The following is a 23899-nucleotide window of genomic DNA, read 5'->3' on the forward strand; positions in this document are numbered from 1 at the left end:
TGTCCAATCTTATGAACGTACTAAAACCAACTGAATTGTACATTTGAAAATGATGAATTGTATATGATTTAAATTGCAATAAAAAATGTGGAAACCGTTTCCAGTTCATGGGCCATATAACAATGGCCTACAGGCTGGATTTGGCTGGGGACTATAGTTTGCCAACCTTGTTCTAGCATCTAACAATGAAAATGTCTTAGGGTTTTACACACACACACACACACCCCACAAATTAGAACACAGCCAAAGGCCAAAACTTGAAATCAGCTAAGCCCCGACTGAAAAAATTATTTAATAATTAGATAAAGTTATTAAAAAATGGAAAGACAAGGAGTCTGTTTAAGTTATGCTCCCTGCCATGAAACACCATAAAGTTATTATTCTGAAAATAGACAAAATGTAATAGATTGGCAGAAAAAAAGCATGTGTTATATAAACTTATAGACATATAAAGTTATATGTTATTTTCAAACACAACTCTTAAGTACAGTCCACATTTTGTCAGGCCAAATTTATTTTAAAATTATATTAAGCTAGTTTAGAAATGTATTTACTGGTACATTACCTGGAGGAACTAGCTGTATTAATTCAAACCTGGTTAGGAAGCCTAAAAAGGAAAAAATGAGATTTTAATACTTCCAAAAATTGTCACAGTCTTTCAATAATTAAGTTTTAAACTGTCATAAAACCCATTTAATAGTAATAATAATAAAAATAATAATTAAAAATAACTGCCAAACCAACATCAAATCAGGTATTTCTAGAATTCACCAATCAAGAGAGTGGAATGAGAGTAACAGAATTATAAAAATAGCATTTCCCTAGCCATAAAAAAGAACAAGGGTTCATGTCTTTTGTAGGATCTGGAGGCCATTATCAAACTAACGCAGAAACAGAAAACCAAATGCAGCCTGTTCTCACTTAAAAATGGGAGTTAAATGATGAGAACTCATGCACACACAGAGGGGACCAATACATACTGGGGCCTACTTGAGGGTGAAGGGTGGGAGAAGAGAGAGGATCAGAAAAAATAACTATTGGATACTAGACTTAATACCTGGATGACAATCTGTACAACAAATTCCCATGATACAGGTTCACCTATATAACAAACCTGCGCGAGTACCCCTAAACCTAAAAGTTAAAAAAAAATAGCATTTCACCTCCTGAAAAGTATTGAAAAAAAAATAGATGCAATATTTGTCTCCTAAAAGTGTATACAATAAATAAATAAGTGTATACATACATAGAGCTCTAAAATAACAATGCAATTTTCATCTTAAATATTCAAAATCCACTTGTTATCTATTAACATACAAAAGTTTATCTTGCTTACAACATTGCGCAATATGTCTATACAAATTATACATAAAATATAACTTTTTAAGGCCAGGCACGGTGGCTCGTGCCTGTAATCCCAGGACTTTGGGAGGCTGAGGTGGGCGGATCACCTGAGGTCAGGAGTTCGAGACCAGCCTGGCCAACATAGTGAAACCCTGTGTCGACTAAAAATACAAAAATTAGCCAGGCTTGGTGGCAGATGCCTGTAATCCCAGCTACTCGGGAGGCTGAGGCAGGAGAATTGCTTGAACCCGGGAGATGGAGGCTGCAGTGAGCCAAGATTGTGCCACTGCACTCCAGCCTTGGCAATGGAGTGAGACTCCATCTTAAAACAAAACAAAAACAAAATATATATATATATATAAAACTTCTAAACTTTTCTTGAGTTCAAAATATATTTATAAATAGTGAGCCTATGTACAATGACAAGAATAAAATTAAAATAAGGACAAGAATAAAATTCAGATCTTTAAGATAACTTAAATGATATATTAGGTTGGTGCAATTATAACAATTAAAAAATCAATAAAGATAATTCTCACAAAATAACATAAGAAGTGAAAACATTTTAGTTTTTTTTTTTTTTTTTTTTTTTTTTTGAACCAGGGTCTCGCTCTTTCACCCAGGGTGGAGGGCAGTGGTGCAATCTTGGGTCACTGCAACCTCTACCTTGCAGGTTCAAGCAATTCTCCTGCCTCACACTCCCAAGTAGCTGGGACTACAGACGCATACCACAATGCCCAGCTACTTTTTGTATTTTTAGTAGAGATGGGGTTTCACCATGTTGGCCAGGCTGGTCTCAAACTCTTGACCTCAGGTGATTTGCACACCTCAGCCTCCCGAAGTGTTGGGATTACAGATGTAAGCCACTGTGCCCAGCCGTGAAAACATTTTAAACAGACAACAAAAGTAAAATTCTAACTTTGTAGATTTACGAAAAAATTTTGAATTTATAGGACAAAACTTCAATGACAAGAAACTTAAAAGCCAAGACAGCCTGAAACTTTAGGCTTTCAAAATGAGAGGAGGGAATATATATTTGCCAACCATCACCCCAATAGTAATTTAAGCACTTAGTTTGATTCAGCCTCTAAATTTTTTTTTTATTTTTTTTATTTCCACAGGTTATTGGGGAATAGGTGATGTTTGATTACAAGTTCTTGGCCAGGCGCCGTGGCTCACGCCTGTAATCCCAGCACTTTGGGAGGCCGAGGCAGGCGGATCACAAGGTCAGGAGATCAAGACCATCCTGGTCTAACTCGGTGAAATCCCGTCTCTACTAAAAATACAAAAAATTAGCCAGGCGTGGTGGCGGGCACCTGTGGTCCCAGCTACTCAGGAGGCTGAGGCAGTAGAATGGCGTGAATCCGGGAGGCGGAGATTGCAGTGAGCTGAGATCGCGCCACTGCACTCCAGCCTGGGCGACAGAGCGAGACTCTGTCTCGAAAAAAAAAAAGTTCTTTAGTGGTGATTTATGAGATTTTGGTGCACCCATCACCCGAGCAGTATACACTGCACCCTATTTGTAGTCTTTTATCCCTCACTCCCTTCCCACCTTTTCTGCCTGAGTCCCCAAAGTCCATTGTGTTATTCTTCTGCTTTTGCATCCTCATAGCTTAGCTCCCACTTATGAGTGAGAACATACGATGTTTGATTTTCTATTCCTGAGTTACTTCGCTTAGAATAATAGTCTCCAATTTCATCCAGGTCATTGCTAATGCCATTAATTCATTCCTTTTAATGGTTGAGTAGTATTCCATCACATATATAATGGAATATACACACACACACACACACACACACACACACACACATCACAGTTTCTATATCCACTCATTGATTGATGGGCATTTGGATTGGTTCCACATTTTTGCAACTGCAAATTATGCTGAATAAACATGCATGTGTAAGTATTTTTTTGATAAAACGACCTCTTTTCCTCTGGGTAGACAGATACCCTAGTAGTGGGATTGCTGGATCACATGGTAGTTCTACTTTTAGTTCTTTAAGGAATCTCTACACTGTTTTCCACAGTGGTTGTACTAGTTTACATTCCCATCAGCAGTGTAGAAGTGTGACCTGTTCACTGCATCTACGCCAACATCTACTATTTTTTGATTTTTTGATTATGGTCAGGCTCTAAATTCTGTATAGTCAATTAATTCTCACCATAACTCTATGAGTCCAATGCAATGACTATCCTCATTTTTATGAATGAAGAAACTAAATCTCAAAGAGGAAACTATAGTAACGTGTGCAAGGTCACACTGGCTAACAGTGACAGGGCTGTATTTGAACCCAAGTAGTCTGTTCTCAGGGCCTGTCCTCTTATCCACAAGATACTTCATTGAAAAATCCTATTCTTCCACAGAGCAAGTTAATTAGGATGCTTGATAAAATAACTACACCTTTTAATTGCCTTCTGGAATGGCATCACGTAATTCATACTTGCTTTAAATATCAAGGACAAAGGAAATCATTAATGAGCGACCTAGAGAACTGTTCTTACGTCCTCTTATGCTTCATTCCACCTCCCAGGGTTAATATTGGGAAATGAAATGAAAATATCCCAATTCTTGCAGGATCATTTGAAATGCTGAATTTTTTTCTGAATTTAAAGAGGCTTGAGAGAATCAGTGTTCTTAGAAATGTGACCCATCTCAGAGAGATGTTTCACCTTCCTGCTTTTTAAGATTCAGGTAGAAATATAAATGCTGGAAATCAACTTGGGTATTGAATCTACTTTTTAAAAGGTCAAATGCCAAAGGCATCATTTTTTATACCCAATTGCCTTGATGGCTTCATGAGACACATACTTGCTCAGTGACTACCCTAACCTATGCTACCTCTGTAGGTACTGACTCACTCTTTGCCTAATTTCAAACTCTTTAATCTACCTGGTATGTCAGCCTGAGACCTAGCCTGCTCCCATTCTGACTTCTACCCAGGATGGCCTCAGCTCACTCAGTACTTATGTCTGGTTCTTTCTCTATATTCTGCTATCATCTGTGACCTTGGTCCTAATTCTTTCAACTGAGTAACATCTCAGTTGAAAATTTCATAAAGCTTAAAAATGTAAATAAAAGTCACACCATCCCCAAACTTTTCACCCTTAATACATTGGGAAAACAAAAGGGCAAACTAAACCTAAAGCAAACAGAGGAAAGAAAATAATAAAGATTAAGCAGAAAGTAATGAAATAGAAAACAGAAAAGCAACACAGAAAATCAATACATCTAAAAGTTGGTTGTTTAAAATGATCAATAAAACTGACAAACCTTTAGCTATACTAACCAAGAAAAAAGAGAAAAGACTCAAATTACTACAATCAAAAATGAAAGAAGAGATATTACCACTGATTTTACAGAAATAATTTTTTGTTTGTTTGTTTTTGAGATGGAGTCTTGCTCTGTCGCCCAGGCTAGAGTGCAGTGGCACAATCTCAGCTCACTGCCACCTCTGCCACCCAGGCTTAAGCAATTCTTCCACTTCACCCTCCCAAGTAGCTAGGATTACCCTCCCAAGTAGCTAGGATTACACGCAAGCACCACCAAACCCAGCTAGTGTGTGCATGTGTGTGTGTGTGTGTGTGTGTGTGTGTGTGTGTGTGTGTATTTTTGGTAGAGACAGGGTTTCACCATATTGGCCAGGCTGGTCTTGAACTCCTCAGCTCAAGTGATCTGCCCGCCTTGGCCTCCCAAAATGCTGGGGTTACAGGCATGAGCCACTGTGCCCGGCATAGAAATAATTTTTTTTTTTTGAGACAGAGCCCTGCTCTGTCACCCAAGCTGGGGTAGAGTGGTACGATCACAGCTCACTGCAGCCTCAACCTTCCTGACTCAAGCAATCCTCTCACCTCAGCCTCCTGAGAAGCAAATACCAAAGGCACATGCCACCACACCCCACTAATTTTTGTCATTGTTGTTGTGTAGATGGGGTCTCCCATAAAAATATTTTTAAGGGAATACTATGAACAACTTTATGCCAACAAATTAGACAAATGAAATGGAAAAACTCCTAAAAAGACACAAACTAATAAAACTGACTCGAGAAGAAACAGAAAATCTGAAGAGACTTATAATGTGTAGAGAGATTGAATTAGTAATCAAAAAACAACCCAAAGACAATCCCAGGTCCAGATGGCTTCACTAGTAAATACTACCTTAAGAATTAACACCAATTATTCACAACCTCTTCCAAAAAAATAGAAGAGGACAGAACATACCCCAACAGATTCCATGAAGTTAGCATTACCAAAACCAGATGAAGACATAACAAGAAAACAAAACTACAGACCAATATCTCTTATGATTGTAAATCTGAAAATCCTCAACATAATACTAGCAAACCAAATCCGGCAACATATAGAAAGGCTTATATACCATAAGGTTGGTTTAATATCTAAAAATCACATATCAATGAAATAAAGGATAAAAATCACATGATCATCTCAATAGATGTAGAAAAGGCATGTGATAAAATTCAACATTCCTTCATGACAAAAACTCAATAAACTAGGAATAAAGAGGAGCTTCCTCAACCTGATATAGAGCACTTATGAAAAACCATATTTTAATATTACAACTAATGGTGAAAAACTGAATGCTTTTTCCCTACTATCAGGAAATAGATAAGGATGCTCACTTTCACTGCTTCTATTCAATACTGTACTGGAGATTCTAGCCAGGGAAATTAGACATGAAAATGAAATAAAATGCATACAAACTACAAAAGAAGAAGTAAAGCCGTTTCTATTTGCAGATGACATAATTTTGTATATAGAAAATCCTAAGGAATCAACAAAAAACTACGAAACTAATAAACAAGTTCAGTATGTTTTCAGGATAAAATATCAGTATATAAAAATCAATTGTGGGCCAGGCGTGGTGGCTCACGCCTGTAATCCCAGCACTTTGGGAGGCCAAGGCAGGAGGATCGCCTGAGGTCGGGAGTTCAAGATCAGCCTGACAAACGTGGAGAAACCCCGTCTCTACTAAAAATACAAAAAATTAGCCGGGTGTGGTGGTGCATGCCTGTAATGCCAGCTACTAGGGAGGCTGAGGGAGGAGAATCGCTTGAACCAGGGAGGCAGAGATTGTGGTAAGCCGAGATCACACCATTGCACTCCAACCTAGGCAACAAGAATGAAACTCTGTCTCAAACAAAAACAAAAACAAAATCAATTGGATTTCTATAAACTTGAACAAACCTGAGAATGAAATTTTTAAAAATTCCACTTACAATAGCTTCAGAGTACTTAGGAATAAATTTAACCAAAAAATGCAACACTTATAAACTGAAAATTACAAAACATCGTTGAAAATAAATTTAAAGGCTGGGCATGGTGGCTCATACCTGTAATCCCAGCACTTTGGGAGGCCGAGGTGGGTGGATTACCTGGGTTCAAGACCAGTCTGACCAACATGGAGAAACCCCGTCTCTACTAAAAATACAAAATTAGCCAGGCATGGTGGTGAATGCCCGTAATCCCAGCTACTTGGGAGGCTGAGGCAGGAGAATCACTTGAACCTGGGAGGCAGAGGTTGCAGTGAGCAGAGGTCGCACCATTGCACTCCAGCCTAGGCAACAAGAGTGCAACTCCGTCTCAAAAAAAAAAAAAAAAAAAAGGAAAAAGAAATTTAAAATAACCTAAATGAATGGAAACACATCCCACATTCATGTTTCAAAAATATTGTTAAGGTGACAATACTCCCCAAATTGATCTACAGTCAATGGAATCCCTATCAATATCCTAGATGGCTTCTTTGCAGACATTGACAAGCTGATTGAAAAATTCTTATGGAAACTCAAGTGACCCAAAACAGCAGTCTTGAAAAAGAAAAACTAAGCTGGAATATTTACACTTCCTGGTTTTGAAATTTATTACAAAGCTATGGTAATCAGGATTGTGTGTTGGCATAACAATAGACATATGAATCAATAGAATAGAACTGAGACCCTAAAAGTAAACCCTCACATTACTGTAAGCTGAATTTCAACAAGGGTACCAAGACAATTCAATGAGGGAAAGAATGGTCTTTTATCAAATGGTGCTAAAACAAATGGATACCCATATGCAAAAGAATGAAGTTGGTCCCCAACCTCACACTGTCTACAAAAATCAACACAGTATAAATCATCTAGATGTTAAGAGCCAAAACTATAAAACTGTTAGAAGAAAACACGGATGTAAATCTTCATGACCTTGAGTTAGGCAATGGTTTCTTAGATACGACACCAAAAGCACAAGCAACAAAGGAAAAATAGATAAACTGAAATTCATCAAAATTAAAAACTTTTGCATTTCAAAAAATACCATCAAGAAAGTGAAAGACAATTCTAGAATGGGAGAAAATATTTGCAAATCATATATCCAACAAAGGTCTTGTATCTAGAATATATAAAGAACATTCACAGGCCAGGCACAGAGGCTCATGTCTGTAACCCCAACATTTTGGGAAGCCCAGGAGAGAGGGTCACTTAAGACCAGGAGTTCAAGACCAGCTGGGCAACATAGTGACATCCTGTCTCTACAAAACAAAAATAAAAACAAAAAATAGCTAGGCATGGTGCTGTGCACCTATAGTCCCAGCTACTTCAGAGGCTGAGGTGGGAAGATTGCTTGAGACCAGAAAATTGAGGCTGCAGTAAGCTATGATCGTGCCACTGCACTCCTGGCTAGGTGACAGAGCGAGACCCTGTCCCAAAATAAACAAAAAAATAAAGACAAATGACCCCATTAAAAAGTAGGCAAAGGACCTGAATAGACATTTCCCCCAAAGAAAATACACAAATGGCCAAATATCTCATGAAAAAATGTTCAACATCATTAGCCATCAGGGAAATGCAAATCAAAACAATGAAGTGATACCACTTCACACCCACAAAGATGACTACCAATCAAAATGACAGATAATAACAAGTGTTGGCCAGGATGTGGGAATATGGAACCCTCATACATTGCTGGTGGGATGTAAAATGATTCAGCTGCTTTGGTAAATAATGTGAAACTTCTTTAAAAGGTTAAACATACAGTTACCATATTGAAACGGGAAAAGCTCCCTTTTCCCCCTCTCAGGACGTGCGATGGGGGTGTGGCTCGCTTCAGTGCTCTGCTGCTCAAATCTCTAGAGGAGCAGACAGAGGGGGGCAGGCTGTGGGGTTCCGATCCCATGGCACTATCTAGGGGTGAATGTTTACAGCTCCTGAAGCCCCAGTGGGTGTGTGTTACAGGGTGCTCTTTTAGTTTGCCGTCTATAGGTGGCTTGTGTTAGTCAGCTCAATTAGACCCTCTACCTTGTGGCAAGGACAGAGGGCTTTCTGTATCCCCGGGTTTCTTGCCTTGGTGTACTGGAAGAATAGGATCACACATGGGCTTGGAGAATGAGTGTGAGGTTTTATTGAGTGGAAGTAGCTTTCAGCAGATAGGGGAGCCAGAAGGGAGATGGTTTTCCCCTGGAGTTGGGCCACTCGGCAGCCCCGGCTGTCCTCCAACTGCCCCGGCCAAACTCCGTGTCGTTCTGCCAGTGCCAATGTGCTCCTCTTGATGTCCAGCCACCTCTGTCTCTGACTTGCTAGGGTCTCTGGCTGTTATAGGCACAGGATGGGGGCATGGTGGGCCAGGATGCTCTTGGGAAATGCAACATTTGGGCGGGAAAGCAGGAGTGCCTGTCCTCACCTAGGTCTGTGGGGATGGAGCCCTAGCCAGGGACCACACCCTTCCTGTACCCAGCACTTCCCTTCCCCCATCCATATCACTTAAAGGTACCACTCTCTTCTCTTCCCAGCACTCCTGTATCAATATGACCCAGCAATTTCACTCCTAGGTATATCCAAGAGGCATTAAAACATACGTTCACACAAAAACTTACACACAAATATTCACAGCATCATTATTCATCATAGCCTAAAAGTGGAAACAACCCAAATGTCCATCAATTGATGACTAGAAAAACAAAATGTAATATATTCATCCAACAGAATACTATTTGGCCATACAAAAAATTAAGTTCTGGCACATGCTATAATATGGATGAACCTTGAAAACATTACACTAAGAAGTCAGTCACAAAGGAGCACATGTTGTATAACCTCATTCATATGAAATATCCAGAACAAGCAAATCTATACAGATGGAAGGATTAGTGGTTACCTATAGCTTAGGAGGGTTGGTGGGGAATAGGGAGTGATTGCTAATGGGCATAGGGCTGCTTTTTGTGGTGATAAAAATACTCTAATTTAATGAAATACACAAAAACAATTTTTATAAATAACCAAACAGAATCATACTATCCATTAAAGCCCATCTATATTTAGTTATTTTTTTTTTTTTTTTTTGAGATGGAGTCTTGCTCTGCCACCCAGGCTGGAGTGCAATGGCACGATCTCGGCTCACTGCAACCTCCGCCTCTCGGGTTTAAGCGATTCTCCTGCCTCAGCCTCCCAGGTAGCTGGGACTACAGGCACGTGCCACCACACCCGGCTAATTTTGTTGTGTTTTTAGTGGAGATGGGGTTTCACCATGCTGGCCAGGCTGGTCTCAAACTCCTGACCTCAAGTGATCCACCCGCCTTGGCCTCCCAAAGTGCTGGGATTACAGATGTGAGCCACCGTGCCCAGCCAAGCCCATCTATATTTAGAAAAGGGTATGTAACAGAATCAAAAACGTGATTCAAATTTTACATAGGCTGTCTTGAAATAAATATTTATCAAACATGAACATATCACAGTTTAGAAAAGAGCAGAGCTTTAAATCTGTGAATTACACACAATAGTCTTTTGGTTTTTTGTTTTGTTTTTCAGAGTACCTACTTTCCAAAAGGTCTACTACAGCTCCAGGATCTACTGCACTTTCAAATACCTGCAGAGAAAAATGGGGAAAATAAATTTTCAAAGTTGTATTAATAAGTGCATATAAAAACTGTAAATGCCAGGCGCAGTAGCTTACACCTGTAATCCTAGCACTTTGGGAGGTTGAGGTGGGTGTATTGCTTAAGCTCAGGAGTTTGAGACCAGCCTAGGCAACATGGTGAAACCCTCTCTCTACAAAAAATACAAAAGTTAGCTGGGCATGGTGGCTCATGCCTGTATTCCCGGCTACTTGTGGGGCTGAGGCTGGAGGATCACTTGAGCCCAGGAGACAGGGGTTGCAGTGAGCCGAGATGGCATCACCACATTCCAGCATGGGAGAAAGAGCGAGACCCTGTGAAAGAAAGGAAGGAAGGAAGGAAGGAAGGAAGGAAGGAAGGAAGGAAGGAAGGAAGGAAGGAAGGAAAGGAAGGAGCTGTAAATTATATTCTTCCAAGCAATTAACATATGTAAAATCCAGTCACATAACATTTTAGAACTCAACAGATGCACCTTTAATAGGTATCTGATTAAAAGTTCAAAAAGTGATTATAGAATGAAGGATAATTAACACAACAATAAGAAGTGCAAGAAAATCTCAATTAGCTAAATCTACCACATGCTAAAAATATCATCAACTTGACCTAGCTCTACTGTTTGGTGCTAAAAGCCTATCTTGAATCAACCTCAAAGAGTCTTGTTTGACCATCTAGAAAAACATTCTGTATACTAACAGATACTCATTAAATGTTAACTAAATGAATGGTTTCTCTCCCTAGGTAATTGGTTGTGCTAAAAAGGAACATAAAAAGAAATTTTACCTATGTGTAACACAAAAGAAAAGCCAAGTACTAGCAGCTACACTCCCATAGAATAAGAAAGAGAGAAGAGTCTCAAAAGTTTTAAGTGTTATCTTGAAGCACAAGAAAAACATTGTAATATCTGTCTAGCCATTGCTAAATCTTTATATTTTGTTCTTGAAATAAAAGGGCCTGGGATAGGATTGAAATAAAGGTACACCCTGTCTTTCCCCCTAAGCTCTACGCCCTAAGAAAAACAAAACATTTTCAGCAGAGCTTGATTTCAGGCTTTAAAGTTCTGATCTAAATGGTATTCAAACTTAAACAAAAATGAAAGTGTCTCATATAATCAATTTTTGTCCCACTGACTTGGATTTATCAAGCAAATGTGGGTAAGTGGGGTTTTTTTTTTTCCTAAATTATTTTAACAATCCTTTCATTTTACCCATTGTTATGGGTTGAATTGCGTCCCCCAAAAATTCATGGGATGAAGTCTTAAACCCAGTATCTCAGAATATGACCTTAGTTTGCAAATAGGGTCACTGCAGATAAAATTACTTAAATTAGAATAAGATCATACTGGGATAGGGTAGGCCTCTGATAAGACTGGTATCCTGAGGAAGGGCAAAAATTTGAGCACAGAAACTGTTTTTTAAAAAGAAAAAAGAAAAGAAAAAAACTTTAGGCAAAAGTAAGTTTATTCGAGCAAGGAACGATTCATAAACTGGGCAGCACTCAGAACTAAAAGAGGTTCAGAGACCTCCACTGCTGCATTATGGGCAGCAAGCTTTTACAGGCTGACATGAAAATAAGACAAAGAAAATATATTTAATTGGTTGGAGTGGAAAGACCCTAGTTAGAGATCAGTTGGCAGTTTCTGATAGGTAAAGTCTCTAGTTAAAGGTTAGTTGGCAGTTTCTTATTGGTAAAATGTCTAGTTAGAGGTTCATTGGTGGCATCTGTTTGGTAAAAGTCTCTAGTTTTACTATTTACATTGGGCTTCAGTTTGCTTACATAGGAATTTAAAGCACTGGAGCCGCCCCAGCCTAATGACTGACCCCACACCCAATTTTTTTAACAGTACACACACAGAGTGAATGCCATGTAAATATTGGAATTACACTGCCATAAGCCAAGGAGCTATACCAGAAACTAGGAGAGAGGCCTGGAATAGGTCCTTCCCTAGTGCCTTTAAAAGGAATATGTCCCTGCTCGCACTCTGATTTCAAGAATTTTAGCCTCCAGAACAGTGAGACGATATGTTTCTGTTGTCTAAGCCACTCCATTTGTGGTACTTTCGTATAGCAGCTCTAGGAAACTAACATATCCATATCTAAGGATTTTCTGAAGTTTGATCTTGGGGAGTAAATAACCAACATGAACTGCTTAAACAATGGCTCATATATTCTTATGAGTAACTTCTTTACCCAAATGCTTCAGAAAATTCCATTTTGAATTAAACAGAAGATCCAAGGAAGAGAAAATTTTTTCACTACCTGCTGAAAGTAGTTGCAGCTAGAGAAGGGAACAGATACAAGGAAGCTAAAACCAACAGGAAGAAAGGAATATGAACCCAAACAACTCATGCAAGAGGACAATTAATTGACTGAATTTTATGAAATGAAAAAGTGTTTCCATGATTTGTTTGACTAGTAATCTCAAACGTACAGCTTTTCAACAGAGCCATAGTGGCATCTGAAATGTGACTCAGGCTCACTCTTCTCTTTGACAAATCAAGGAGGTTGGAATTATCTAGTTGTGTGCTTCTACGATTTTGTACCTTTGGGCTTCTTATAAAAATATTTTTTAAGAATTTTACAGGCCAGATGCAGTAGCTCATGCTGTAATCCCAGCATTTTGGAAGGCCGAGGTGGGCAGATCACGTGAGGCCAGGAGTTTGAGACCAGCCTGGCCAACATGGTGAAACCGTGTCTCTACTAAAAATACAAAAATTAGCCTGGTGTGGTGGCAGATGCCTGAACCTGGGAGGCACAGTGTGCAGTGCCCCAAGGTCTTGCCACTGCACTCCAGCCTAGGTGACAGAGCAACACTCTGTCTCCAAAAAAAAAAAGGCTTCTACAGAGCAAATTCAAAATTGATATAACTAATAAGAAAATTATTGGGATGGGGGAAAGACTGCAGTTTTACCACCAACTTTTTACCACTTCTAACATCTAAATGGGAGAACTAAGTTCCTTTAGATTCTGAGTGTATGTTCCAAGGTAATAGCCATTTATTTCTCTCCTTATTTATCCAGCCAGTTTGGTACAATCTTTGTTTAAATTAATAGGTTGTGATTTATAAAAATGTTACATGCAACCTTAGCCCTTCAGAAAATTGATCTTCATCTCCTCTCTCAACCTCAGGTTGAAACAGATAGGTCACTTTATGGGCATCACTTTCCAGACCTTTAAAAGTGACACGCTCAAGTCTCACGATACAAAATCAATGTGCAAAAATCATAAGCATTCCTATACACCAATAACAGACAAAGAGAGAGCCAAATCATGAGTGAACTCCCATTCACAATTGCTTCAAAGAGAATAAAATATCTAGGAATAGGCCGAGCGCGGTGGCTCACGCCTGTAATCCCAGCACTTTGGAATGCCAAGGCGGGTGGATCACAAGGTCTGGAGATCGAGACCACGAGACCATCCTGGCTAACACAGTGAAACCCCGTCTCTACTAAAAATACAAAAAAAATTAGCCAGGCGTGGTGGCGGGCGCCTGTAGTCCCAGCTACTCAGGAGGCTGAGGCAGGAGAATGGCGTGAACCTGGGAGGCAGAGCTTGCAGTGAGCCAAGATCGCGCCACTGCACTCCAGCTGGGCAAGAGCAAGACTCTGTCTCAAAAAAAAAAAAAATAACCTAGGAATACAACTTACAAGGGATGTGAAGGACTTCTTCAAGGAGAACTACAAACCACTGCTCAATTAAATAAAAGAGGACACAAACAAATGGAAGAACATTCCATGCTCATGGATAGGAAGAATCAATATTGTGAAAATGGCCATACTGCCCAGGGTAATTTATAGACTCAATGCCATCCCCCAAGCTACCAACAACTTTCTTCACAGAATTGGAAAAAAGTACTTGAAAGTTCATATGGAACCAAAAAAGAGCCTGCATTGCCAAGACAATCCTAAGCCAAAAGAACAAAGCTGGAGGCATCACACTACCTGACTTGAAACTATACTACAAGGCTACAGTAACCAAAACAGCATGGTACTGGTACCAAAACAGAGATACAGACCAATGGAACAGAACAGAGCCCTCAGAAATAATGCCACACATCTACAACCATCTGATCTTTGACAAACCTGACAAAAACAAGAAATGGGGAAATGATTCCCTATTTAATAAATGGTGCTGGGAAAACTGGCTAGCCATATGGAGAAAGCTGAAACTGGATCCTTTCCTTACACCTTATACAAAAATTCATTCAAGATGGATTAAAGACTTAAATGTTAGACCTAAAACCATAAAAACCCTAGAAGAAAACCTACGCAATACCATTCAGGACATAGGCATGGGCAAGGACTTCATGACTAAAACACCAAAAGCAATGGCAACAAAAGCCAAAATTGACAAATGGGATCTAATTAAACTAAAGAGCTTCTGCACAGCAAAAGAAACTACCATCAGAGTGAACAGGCAACCTACAGAATGAGAGAAAATTTTTGCAACCTACTCATCTGACAAAGGGCTAATATCCAGAATCTACAATGAATTCAAACAAATTTACAAGAAAAAATTAAACAAGCCCATCAAAAAGTGGGCGAAGGATATGAACAGACACTTCTCAAAAGAAGACATTTATGCAGCCAACAGACGCATGAAAAAATGCTCATCATCACTGGTCATCAGAGAAATGCAAATCAAAACCACAATGAGATACCATCTCACACAGTTAGAATGGTGATCACTAAAAAGTCAGGAAACAACAGGTGCTGGAGAGAACGTGAAGAAACAGGAACACCTTTACACTGTTGGTGGGACTGTAAACTAGTTCAACCCATGTGGAAGACAGTGTGGCAATTCCTCAAGGATCTAGACCGAGAAATACCATTTGACCCAGCAATCCCATTACTGGGTATATACCCAAAGGATTATAAATCATGCTACTATAAAGACACATGCACACGTATGTTTATTGTGGCACTATTCACAATAGCAAAGACTTGGAATCAACCCAAATGTCCATCAGTGATAGACTGGATTAAGAAAATGTGGCATATATACACCATGGAATACTATGCAGCCATAAAAAAAGGATGAGTTCCTGTCCTTTGTAGGGACATGGATGAAGCTGGAAACCATCATTCTCAGCAAACTATCGCAAGGACAGAAAACCAAACACCGCATGTTCTCACTCATAGGTGGGAATTGAACAATGAGAACACTTGGACACAGGGTGGGGAACATCACACACTGGGGCCTGTCGTCGGGTGGGGGGGAATGACGAGTTAATGGGTGCAGCACACCAACATGGCACACGTATACATATATAACCAGCACGTACACATGTACCCTACAACTTAAAGTATAATTTAAAAAAAAAAAGTGACACGCTGTACTCTGTAGCCTTCCTTCGTCCCAGATCTCCTTCAGTGACATTGTTTGGGGCAAAATCATTAGACTTATTAAGGTTAAAACTGATTCCATCTCCAAATTCCAAAACAAAAATGTTAAGAGATTGTCAGTGATGACATAGTAACAACATCAATATTCTATGAAATAGTTTAGTGTGAAGAAGGCTGGTAATGTTTTGACTATTTATATGACCATGTTATTCACCAGAATGGAATCTAGCCTTTATCACTGTAGCTAAATAATCTAGGTAGGATCTGAGGAAACAGTAAATCCGAACAGTCTTTTTGTTACAGGATTTTAGTTACAGGATTTAACTAATTTCATTTTTTTCATTATTTTTCTTGGTCTAATACAGGTTTTTCTAAGGTCCACGGTTTATTAATAATCCCTTTCATAAATGTAATGCAACTACCTCTAACAACTCCAAAAACATTCAGAAATGCTCTCTTTGCTCCAGTTAAAAAATGCCATGGGAGTTCCAAGAATAGGAAACATCAACCAGGGTATTTAGCACTAGATTGACAGAACTTGGCTCAGACCTGCATTACAAAAGCAAGTGTTCCAACCGTGGTTTTGCTTCAAGGCCGACTGCGGTTTGGCATTGTGCTGAAGTGCTTTCGGATAATTTTTTTAAAAAGGAAATTTACAAAATAACGCTGTAAGAACTGTGTTCTTTATAAGAACTCTTAGGTTATTTTTAGACAACAAAAGCCAATGAGAAAGTCAAGATCACCTTTTCAAATCTCATGCTCTGCTGAATCATAATGGGGAACGCAGAGGGAAAGCTGTTTGTCTCCAGGTACTGATTCAGGAGGTAGACCCCGAGGTACACATCTTGTTTGTCAGGCAGGAACACTCCTGGGCAAGAAATCTTAAAAAGAAAGAAAACAACAAACAAGAGAGAGAAAACAGGCTTTGCTTTGTTTTGTTACACGGGGCTCTATTTCTCTTAAGCTCCTACAGACACTGACATTTTCCCCGTCACCTCACGCCCTCACCTGTACCTCCCAACGCCAACATCCTCCCCTCTGCTCTCCTCACATCGGAAATTCCAATTCCCTCCCACGTCTCCACCAGGTGTCACAGTCGCGCTCTCGCCGGCTCCTCTCCCCGCCCCTCCGGGATGGTAGTGCGGAAGCGGAAGAGGCTGCAGGGCCGGGAAGCCTCTGTTTGGTCCGGCCAGGTCCCGGGGTCCGGGCCGCCAGCCGCGATGCCAAGTCCCCGGAGGAGCGTCGAGGGACGGCCGCTGGGCGTCTCCGCTTCAAGCAGCAGCAGCAGCCCCGGCAGCCCAGCCCATGGCGGCGGTGGCGGCGGCAGCAGGTTTGAGTTCCAGTCCCTGCTCAGCAGCCGCGCTACGGGCGTGGACCCCACCTGCGCCCGGCTCCGTGCGTCGGAGAGCCCAGTGCACCGCCGCGGCTCCTTCCCCCTGGCCGCGGCGGGCCCCTCGCAGTCGCCCGCGCCTCCGCTGACCGAGGAGGACCGCATGGACTTGAACCCGTCCTTCCTGGGCATCGCCCTGCGCTCCCTGCTGGCCATCGACCTGTGGCTGTCCAAGAAGCTGGGGGTGTGCGCGGGAGAGAGCTCGTCGTGGGGCAGCGTGCGACCCCTTATGAAGCTGCTGGAGATCTCGGGACACGGCATCCCCTGGCTGCTGGGCACCCTCTACTGCCTGTGCAGGAGCGACAGCTGGGCCGGGCGCGAGGTGCTGATGAACCTGCTCTTCGCCCTGCTGTTGGACCTGCTGCTGGTGGCCTTGATCAAAGGGCTGGTCCGCAGGCGCCGCCCGGCCCACAACCAGATGGACATGTTTGTCACTCTCTCGGTGGACAAGTACTCCTTCCCCTCGGGCCATGCCACAAGGGCCGCCCTGATGTCGAGGTTCATCCTGAACCACCTGGTGCTGGCCATTCCACTGAGGGTGCTGGTGGTTCTGTGGGCCTTCGTCTTGGGCCTCTCCAGGGTTATGCTGGGGCGGCACAATGTCACCGACGTGGCTTTTGGCTTTTTTCTGGGCTACATGCAGTACAGCATCGTGGACTATTGCTGGCTCTCACCCCATAATGCTCCGGTCCTCTTTTTACTGTGGAGTCAACGATGACACCATCTCATTGATTATGGCACCAGGAAGTCTGAAGGTTTCCACATTCGATGATGCCAACCTAAACCAGCAGCCATCCCGCTTGTCCCTCTTGGGCATTTCAGGCTTCCTTTGGGATTTCAGGTGTGCTATCATCTTGATGTGCTGCTAGGCTGGAGCACACGCTGGCCATTACTGAACACAGCCATTTTAGGGAAAGCAAAAAAACCCCAAAAATCCTCTATTGTATATTTATTCAACAACTGTTTATGTCTCCAGGACAACTGCAAAGAAAACAAGCTGAGGTGGTTTATACCGTTGCTGTTAGAAGTTGGTATCAGTAAGATTTGTGTTTTGTGGTAATCCCTAAATCAACATATCACTTGTAAACTGAACTTTGAGAAAGAAACATGATGTTCATTCTGTAAATATACATGCAGATAGGCCATGTACTAATCCTAGTCCTTTCCCTGAGGTAGATTTTAAACAGTATTTTTAAAGTCCAAGACATAGGTTTTTCTAGTTTATTCCCTGAAGATCTGTTGCCACAGTTGGGAGATTTCTTCTTAATCCTGATTTTCTTGGTAAGCTTTTTTACTTTATTATCTCTTTAATTTATTATCTCTATCCATATTTCTGGATCGGGTAGTGGGAAAAGAGATTATAATACTTGTCTTTCTCTCCTCTCCCTCCATCCCTCAAAAGATCTGTATGTATTTCCCACTACTCCCTAACTGTCTTTTAGCATTCAGAGAAAAAGCCAAGAACTTGCTTAAAGAGGAATCACTTAAAAGGTAGGCATATCTAAGATGCTCATAGAAAAGGAAGAATGGGACATGGCCCCATGCTTGTTTCTGTTTACAACCTACCATGGCATGAGAGAGGGCAGAGAAACTAAGTTGCTGGGGAAAGTCAGAGGAACTGAAAGTTTAGGAATAGGCTGACCACATATTATGCCAGTGACCAGTATGACAGGAGATGGGGCCCTGCTGCCAGTCATCTCCACTGAATAAAGAATAATGCTCCTCTATCAGGGTAATAAAATGGGGAAAAAGAACGTCTTCTCTATGCAAGAATGTAAGCTTTCTCGTGTATACCTGTATGCTACAGTTTTTCACATGGAATTCCGTTTTCTGAGGTACAGCACATTTTAGGTAACAGTATTTAACTTGAAATTCATCATGGGAGTCTGCTGCTATACCAGGCACAAGATAAAACTCCAAAATTTCTGTTTACATTGACCTTTACATTTAAAGCTGTTCATCCATGGTGCCTCCCCAAATCATAAGACCAAAGACCACCAAACGCAGGGTGGACTCTGCTCATTATTCTTTGACCCAGAAAGACTGGAGAAGGTATGTGCTTTAAGTGCTGCTATACCTGAAAAGAAATCCTTTAAATTACCTATGGAAGTGATGTCCTCAGATAATCTGAATGACTATTTTGGCATTTATAAATATAAATTATTATGGACTTTGATCTGCCATACTGAGGTTCGGAACCTGGAGAATGGCTGTGATAAGTAGGTTTTAACTGAGTGAAAGCATGAGCTTGTTCAGAGTGAGGGGCACACTGAAAAAGGAACAGCCATGCCTCAAAATCAAATCATTTGCATTCCCACAACATCCTGAACACCGACTACCTCTTCACTTGCTAAAGCAGCTAAACTGTGAAGCTCTAAGTGGTTTGGGTTTGTTGTTTAACCTTAGCGAGATCCTTTGTTTTAACTGCAGCAATATTCAAGCCAGATATTTGGAAGCAAATGATATTTCCTCTTGCAGTGTCCACAAATCTGAATATTAGGGGCATGAAATTAGGCTTACCATCTGGTTCGTAATTACAATTTTGGAATTCCCTGTTTTAGTTGCTGGGGCCTGAGTTTTCTAAAGCATAGATCATTTCACCTGATGTTTTTGAAGCATCCTAAGTACAGTAGAGTAGAAAACTGATTTCTTTGTTAATTGTACACTGAAGAATGCCTTTTAAAAATCAAAATAAAATTAACCAATAATGGTGAATGAAGTGAGATGAAAACTTGCTTAATTTTTGCCTTGATGAGGAGGGAGACAGATTTATCACTTAGCTTCTCAAGAGTTCCTTCTTCCTGCACAATTTTTAGAGCTAAAAACTGGTATAGCACGACTAATATGGTCTAGCCGTATTTGCTGTCAGCAAAGTGGGACAAATCCAGGAAATTTTGATCACCTTTCACACCCACATGTATGATGAAACCACAGCAGCTGCCAACTGTATGGAGGCCAACCAGATTCCATGACAATTTCTTGTTAGCATTGTGCTTGTAATCACAGCCAGCAGAAAAAGCCCCTAGAGGAAAAGCGGCATGACATTCTGTTACTAACTACATGGAAGGATTGGAAAATGGAAAGTGAAATAAGAGGGAATGACAGACCCCCAAGTAGAAACCATGGAGTCACTCTGCCACAGCCTTCACTTAGGAAAGATTTGGTAATTACAAAATATTTGTTGATTGATTTCCCTTTTGGAATTAGCAAGCCAGAGCCATCACTAAGGGGAAATAGCCTAGAAAATATCTGATTGGTTCATAGAGTTGGCAAATAATCAGGAAGTGATGGAGCTTTTTTAAATTATTCCCTGGTTATTTAAAGAAGTTTAAAATCCTTTCACAAATCTTTATCTAGGAGAAGAAAATAAATCCTACCTGGACTTAATGCAGGGTTGTTTGAAAAGAATTTAAAAATTCATGATAAAGATAAGGAACATGTTAGCTTTAGAACAGAAAAAAAAAAAAAAGTGGGAACAGGCGGAGCTGAATTAAAGGTTAGGAAGTCAGGGAAAACCAATATGGAGAATCTTAAGGACAAAGGTACGATCTGTCCCAGAAGATAATGATGTGTTTGTGGTAAGTGGGGGATGTGGGGGAAGAGTTGTTGAAAACCACCTGAGACTATTTAGAGTCCGACTTGAGGTTAAGGAGGGGGGAGTTCATCGATCTCTTACCGCCCGGATCTGCAGCTCCACCACCACCTCCAGAGGCATCGTTCCCTGCGTGGGCGAAAGGACTGGAATGAAAAGATCCTTTTGTGCGGAGCCTTGGACCAATTTTTCTTAGTTTAGCTGAATCCCTAGAGCAAATGTTCCCAGAAGCTTTCCCAGTCCCACCCCCTTCTTCCCCCACCGTCCCCCCCAGCCCAGGTCCCTCCCACCAGGACGGGTCTCTCACGCTCTGGAGTGCGGGAGTGCAGCACTCTCAGAAGCTGGAGTGCAGGCTTCCAGAAGGCGGAAGCGTGGCGTTGCCAGGGACACTCAAACGCGCAGTCTTCATCGTGGAACGCGCGCGAGGCCCCAGCGCAGTCGCGCGCACTCACTGTGCGCCGCTTGGAGGCGCGGTCGCTGTTGCCCACGCAGTGCCCCCAACCAGAGAGACTGGCCCTGGCTGGCGTGGTAGGCGGATAGAGAAATGCTAACAATCCCGGATTTCTTTCCATCAGCTCCCGCTATCCCCAATTACCATGTTAAAATGTGTACCGTTTCCATTCTGAAAGTAGAATGAGATCGTAGGTCTGTTATAATTTAAATAGTACACATGTTTAGTAGCTGCACGACCCCAAGCCTTGTAGTTTCTGTAACAATTCTCATTTAATATAGTTACCTGTTCCTAAAAATACTCTTTTGCTTATTAAATGTTATGTTTGCTTCGGAAAACATGGCCACCGTCAATAACAAACGTGTGCTAGTTAGAAATATAAGGTTAATTCTTAAACATATTTAAAAGTTACGTATCCCCTGTTAGCAGCAATAGAAATATGTCAGTCTTTCCATAACGGTGTCCAGCCTTTTCTGGGGTTTAGTTTAAGGCAAGCATTGAGTAGCCCAATGGGTAGTTATTGTATTTGCCAAAACCACAGTTACACTGTAAAAACTGTCAGAGGTGGTGGGCAGAGCAAGAGTTCTGAATGAGTAGGGGACATTCACTATATCTAATAGACAAAAATGAAGGAAAGGAGCAGGTAGTGGCTCCTTCTAGAAATCCAAAAAATCTAGGAAGGCCAATGCTGTCTCTGAAAAAAAATTAAAAATCCTAAATTATGTTCAGTCATTTATTACTAATATTTTGCATTAGAGAGTTATACAATTGGAAATAGTGCAGAAGGATAGTCAAGACAAGATTAGGTATTCATTTTGGTAACTGGAGTTTATTTCCCTGGAAGGGAAAAACTTGGTATGATGAAGAAGGGCATATTGTATCCTTATCCAGTTCCTAGTGCTGTGTCTCTCTGCATACCAAGAGATACAGGTGGGCACCTGGCTACCTATAGTGTCCAGATCATTGATTTGTCACTCACAACTTGCTGACACCCAGAGGGATGTGGGACAGGACCTGTGATGATCCTAACAGGTAGGTCACCAACACCAATGCTAAGAAATCAAGGAGAGTGACAAGCAAAACAAATTAATAAATAGCCAGAGTTGTACTGGGAGAGAAGAATCAGTCTTTATTGAGGATCTGCAAAGTGCTAGGCACATTGCGTATGCTAATTCATCTCATCCCTACAATAACTCTATCGGAGATATTATCCCTATTTTACAGATGCAGAATCTGAAGCTAGACAGCCTTTTACTAAAAGCCACAGACCTAATAAGGGAGCAGGCACATTTGAATCCAGGTGTGCCCTACCACATCACTGGGTCTGCAATATAGACATCCTGTTGATCTCTAGAGACACAATGTTCCATTCTGTGCTCTTCTTAGTCTTAACTCTTGATCTAACATGTGTGCCTTGCTTGGCTGCTAGGGCACAGCTCTCTTCTGGTTTCCCTCCAACTTTCTGGCCATTCTTTCTTTGTCTGTTTATCCTCCTCTGTCTAGCTAAGCAATGTTTCTAGGTCCTTTGCTTTCCTCACTCTATACCCTTTACTTAGAGTGTCATCCATTGCAGATATTGATTAACACACGTATACAGATTTACATACCCCACCAAGACCTCTCTTCTGCTGCCACTGACAAGGTGGAATCTCAATATCATATCTTATATCATACATATAAATATATGTATCTCCTCTTTGTAGCAACTGCCATAATAGCAGTTTTACATTTGTTCCTGTGACTGTTGATTACTATTTGTCTCCATAATCTGTAAACTCTGCATGGCTAAGTGTTTATACCCTAAATAGGATAGAAGATAATAAATATTTTTGAATATTAAATGCAGAGATGGTCAAGCCAATCTGTGGGGGTTAATGTACATGGATAAAGAGAGGTCCCATCACATGGGGTAAAAGAAATCTTAGAAAGGACCAAGCACAGCTACTTCTGCTAATCTGCTATGGTGATATTAAATGAGTTGATGGGGATACTTCACACTCTCCTAATTGTCCACACCATGGTTACCTGAGGCTCTCAGCTGCTGTGGAGATGTGGCAGTTGCTACATACCCAGCGCCTCTCACTCATCTTGCAAAGTTGTTTATCACTGAGGCTGTCCCCCTGTGCCGGGGGCCAACAAAGCCTTTTAAGGATTGGACTGTCACCACTTCAAGAGAAAGGCTTTATTACCTGGGTAGGTACCTCTTGGTTGCAGCAAACAGATTTCAATGAACAACCGCTATTTCCAGAGAGTGTCTGCAGTGCAGCTTGGCCAGCAGTGACATCAGCATTGCAGAAATGATACAGCAGCACATCCTGTTCACATCCTGGCCCCAGACAGGAAAATGAAACATGCCCCAAATGGGGATTTTCCAAAGAGTAAATTAACAAAGAACAAGAATATAACAGATAATTATGGCTGAGATTTTTTTAACTAAAAAAAAATTAATTATAAGACAAAAATCATAAATATTTCAAATAATAAGTGTATTCATATGAAAGGAAGAAACTATTAAAGAGACAGCACTAGTGGGAAGGGTATGGGAAAACACATTGATGGGAGTGTAAATACATACAATGTATTCGTTTTCTATGGCCGCTTAAGAAATTTAGGGGCTTAAAGCAAGACAAATTTATTATTTAATTTTGTGAGAAGTCCAACACAGATCTCACTGGGCTAAAATCAAGGTGCCAGCAGGGCTGCATTCCTTGCCTTTCTGTTTTCTTACTTTTCCAGAGGTTGCTCATATTCCTTGGCTTAAAGTTCCCTTCTTTCATGTTCAAAATTGGCTACATAGAGCCAAGTCCTTCTCATGCTGCCATCTCTCTGGTTCTCCCTTTCATTTTTTTTTTTTTTTTTTTTGAGACAGTCTCACTCTGTCACCCAGACTGGAGTG

The 23899-nt window shown here is 41.0% G+C and overlaps 2 protein-coding genes across 5 annotated transcripts in view; one reads left to right on the plus strand and one right to left on the minus strand.

Moving 5' to 3' along the window:
• The window catches only part of SPATA6L (spermatogenesis associated 6 like), a 58897-nt gene extending 37404 nt beyond the window's left edge, over positions 1-21493 (minus strand). Inside the window, exons 1-5 of one of the 4 annotated variants that reach the window (XM_030803318.1) lie at positions 20860-21493; positions 20637-20681; positions 16314-16451; positions 10153-10201; positions 566-607 (exon numbers count right to left, since the gene is read on the minus strand). In XM_030803318.1, coding sequence (XP_030659178.1) covers positions 566-607; positions 10153-10201; positions 16314-16451; positions 20637-20675 — 268 coding nt within the window. In that variant the 5' untranslated portion in view covers positions 20676-20681; positions 20860-21493. Of the gene's footprint in view, positions 1-565; positions 608-10152; positions 10202-16313; positions 16452-16578; positions 16651-20636 lie in introns of those variants that run through there. The other 3 variants (XM_030803737.1, XM_030804310.1, XM_030804619.1) reach the window with 3 other exon arrangements.
• PLPP6 (phospholipid phosphatase 6) lies at positions 16613-19675 on the plus strand. The gene has a single exon (XM_030805545.1). The coding sequence runs from the start codon at positions 16704-16706 to the stop codon at positions 17676-17678; it is 975 nt and encodes a 324-aa protein (XP_030661405.1). The 5' UTR covers positions 16613-16703; the 3' UTR covers positions 17679-19675.
• Positions 21494-23899: the final 2406 nt, after the last annotated feature.

The sequence above is a fragment of the Nomascus leucogenys genome, chromosome 1a, assembly GCF_006542625.1.
Source record: "Nomascus leucogenys isolate Asia chromosome 1a, Asia_NLE_v1, whole genome shotgun sequence".
Taxonomy (NCBI): domain Eukaryota; kingdom Metazoa; phylum Chordata; class Mammalia; order Primates; family Hylobatidae; genus Nomascus; species Nomascus leucogenys.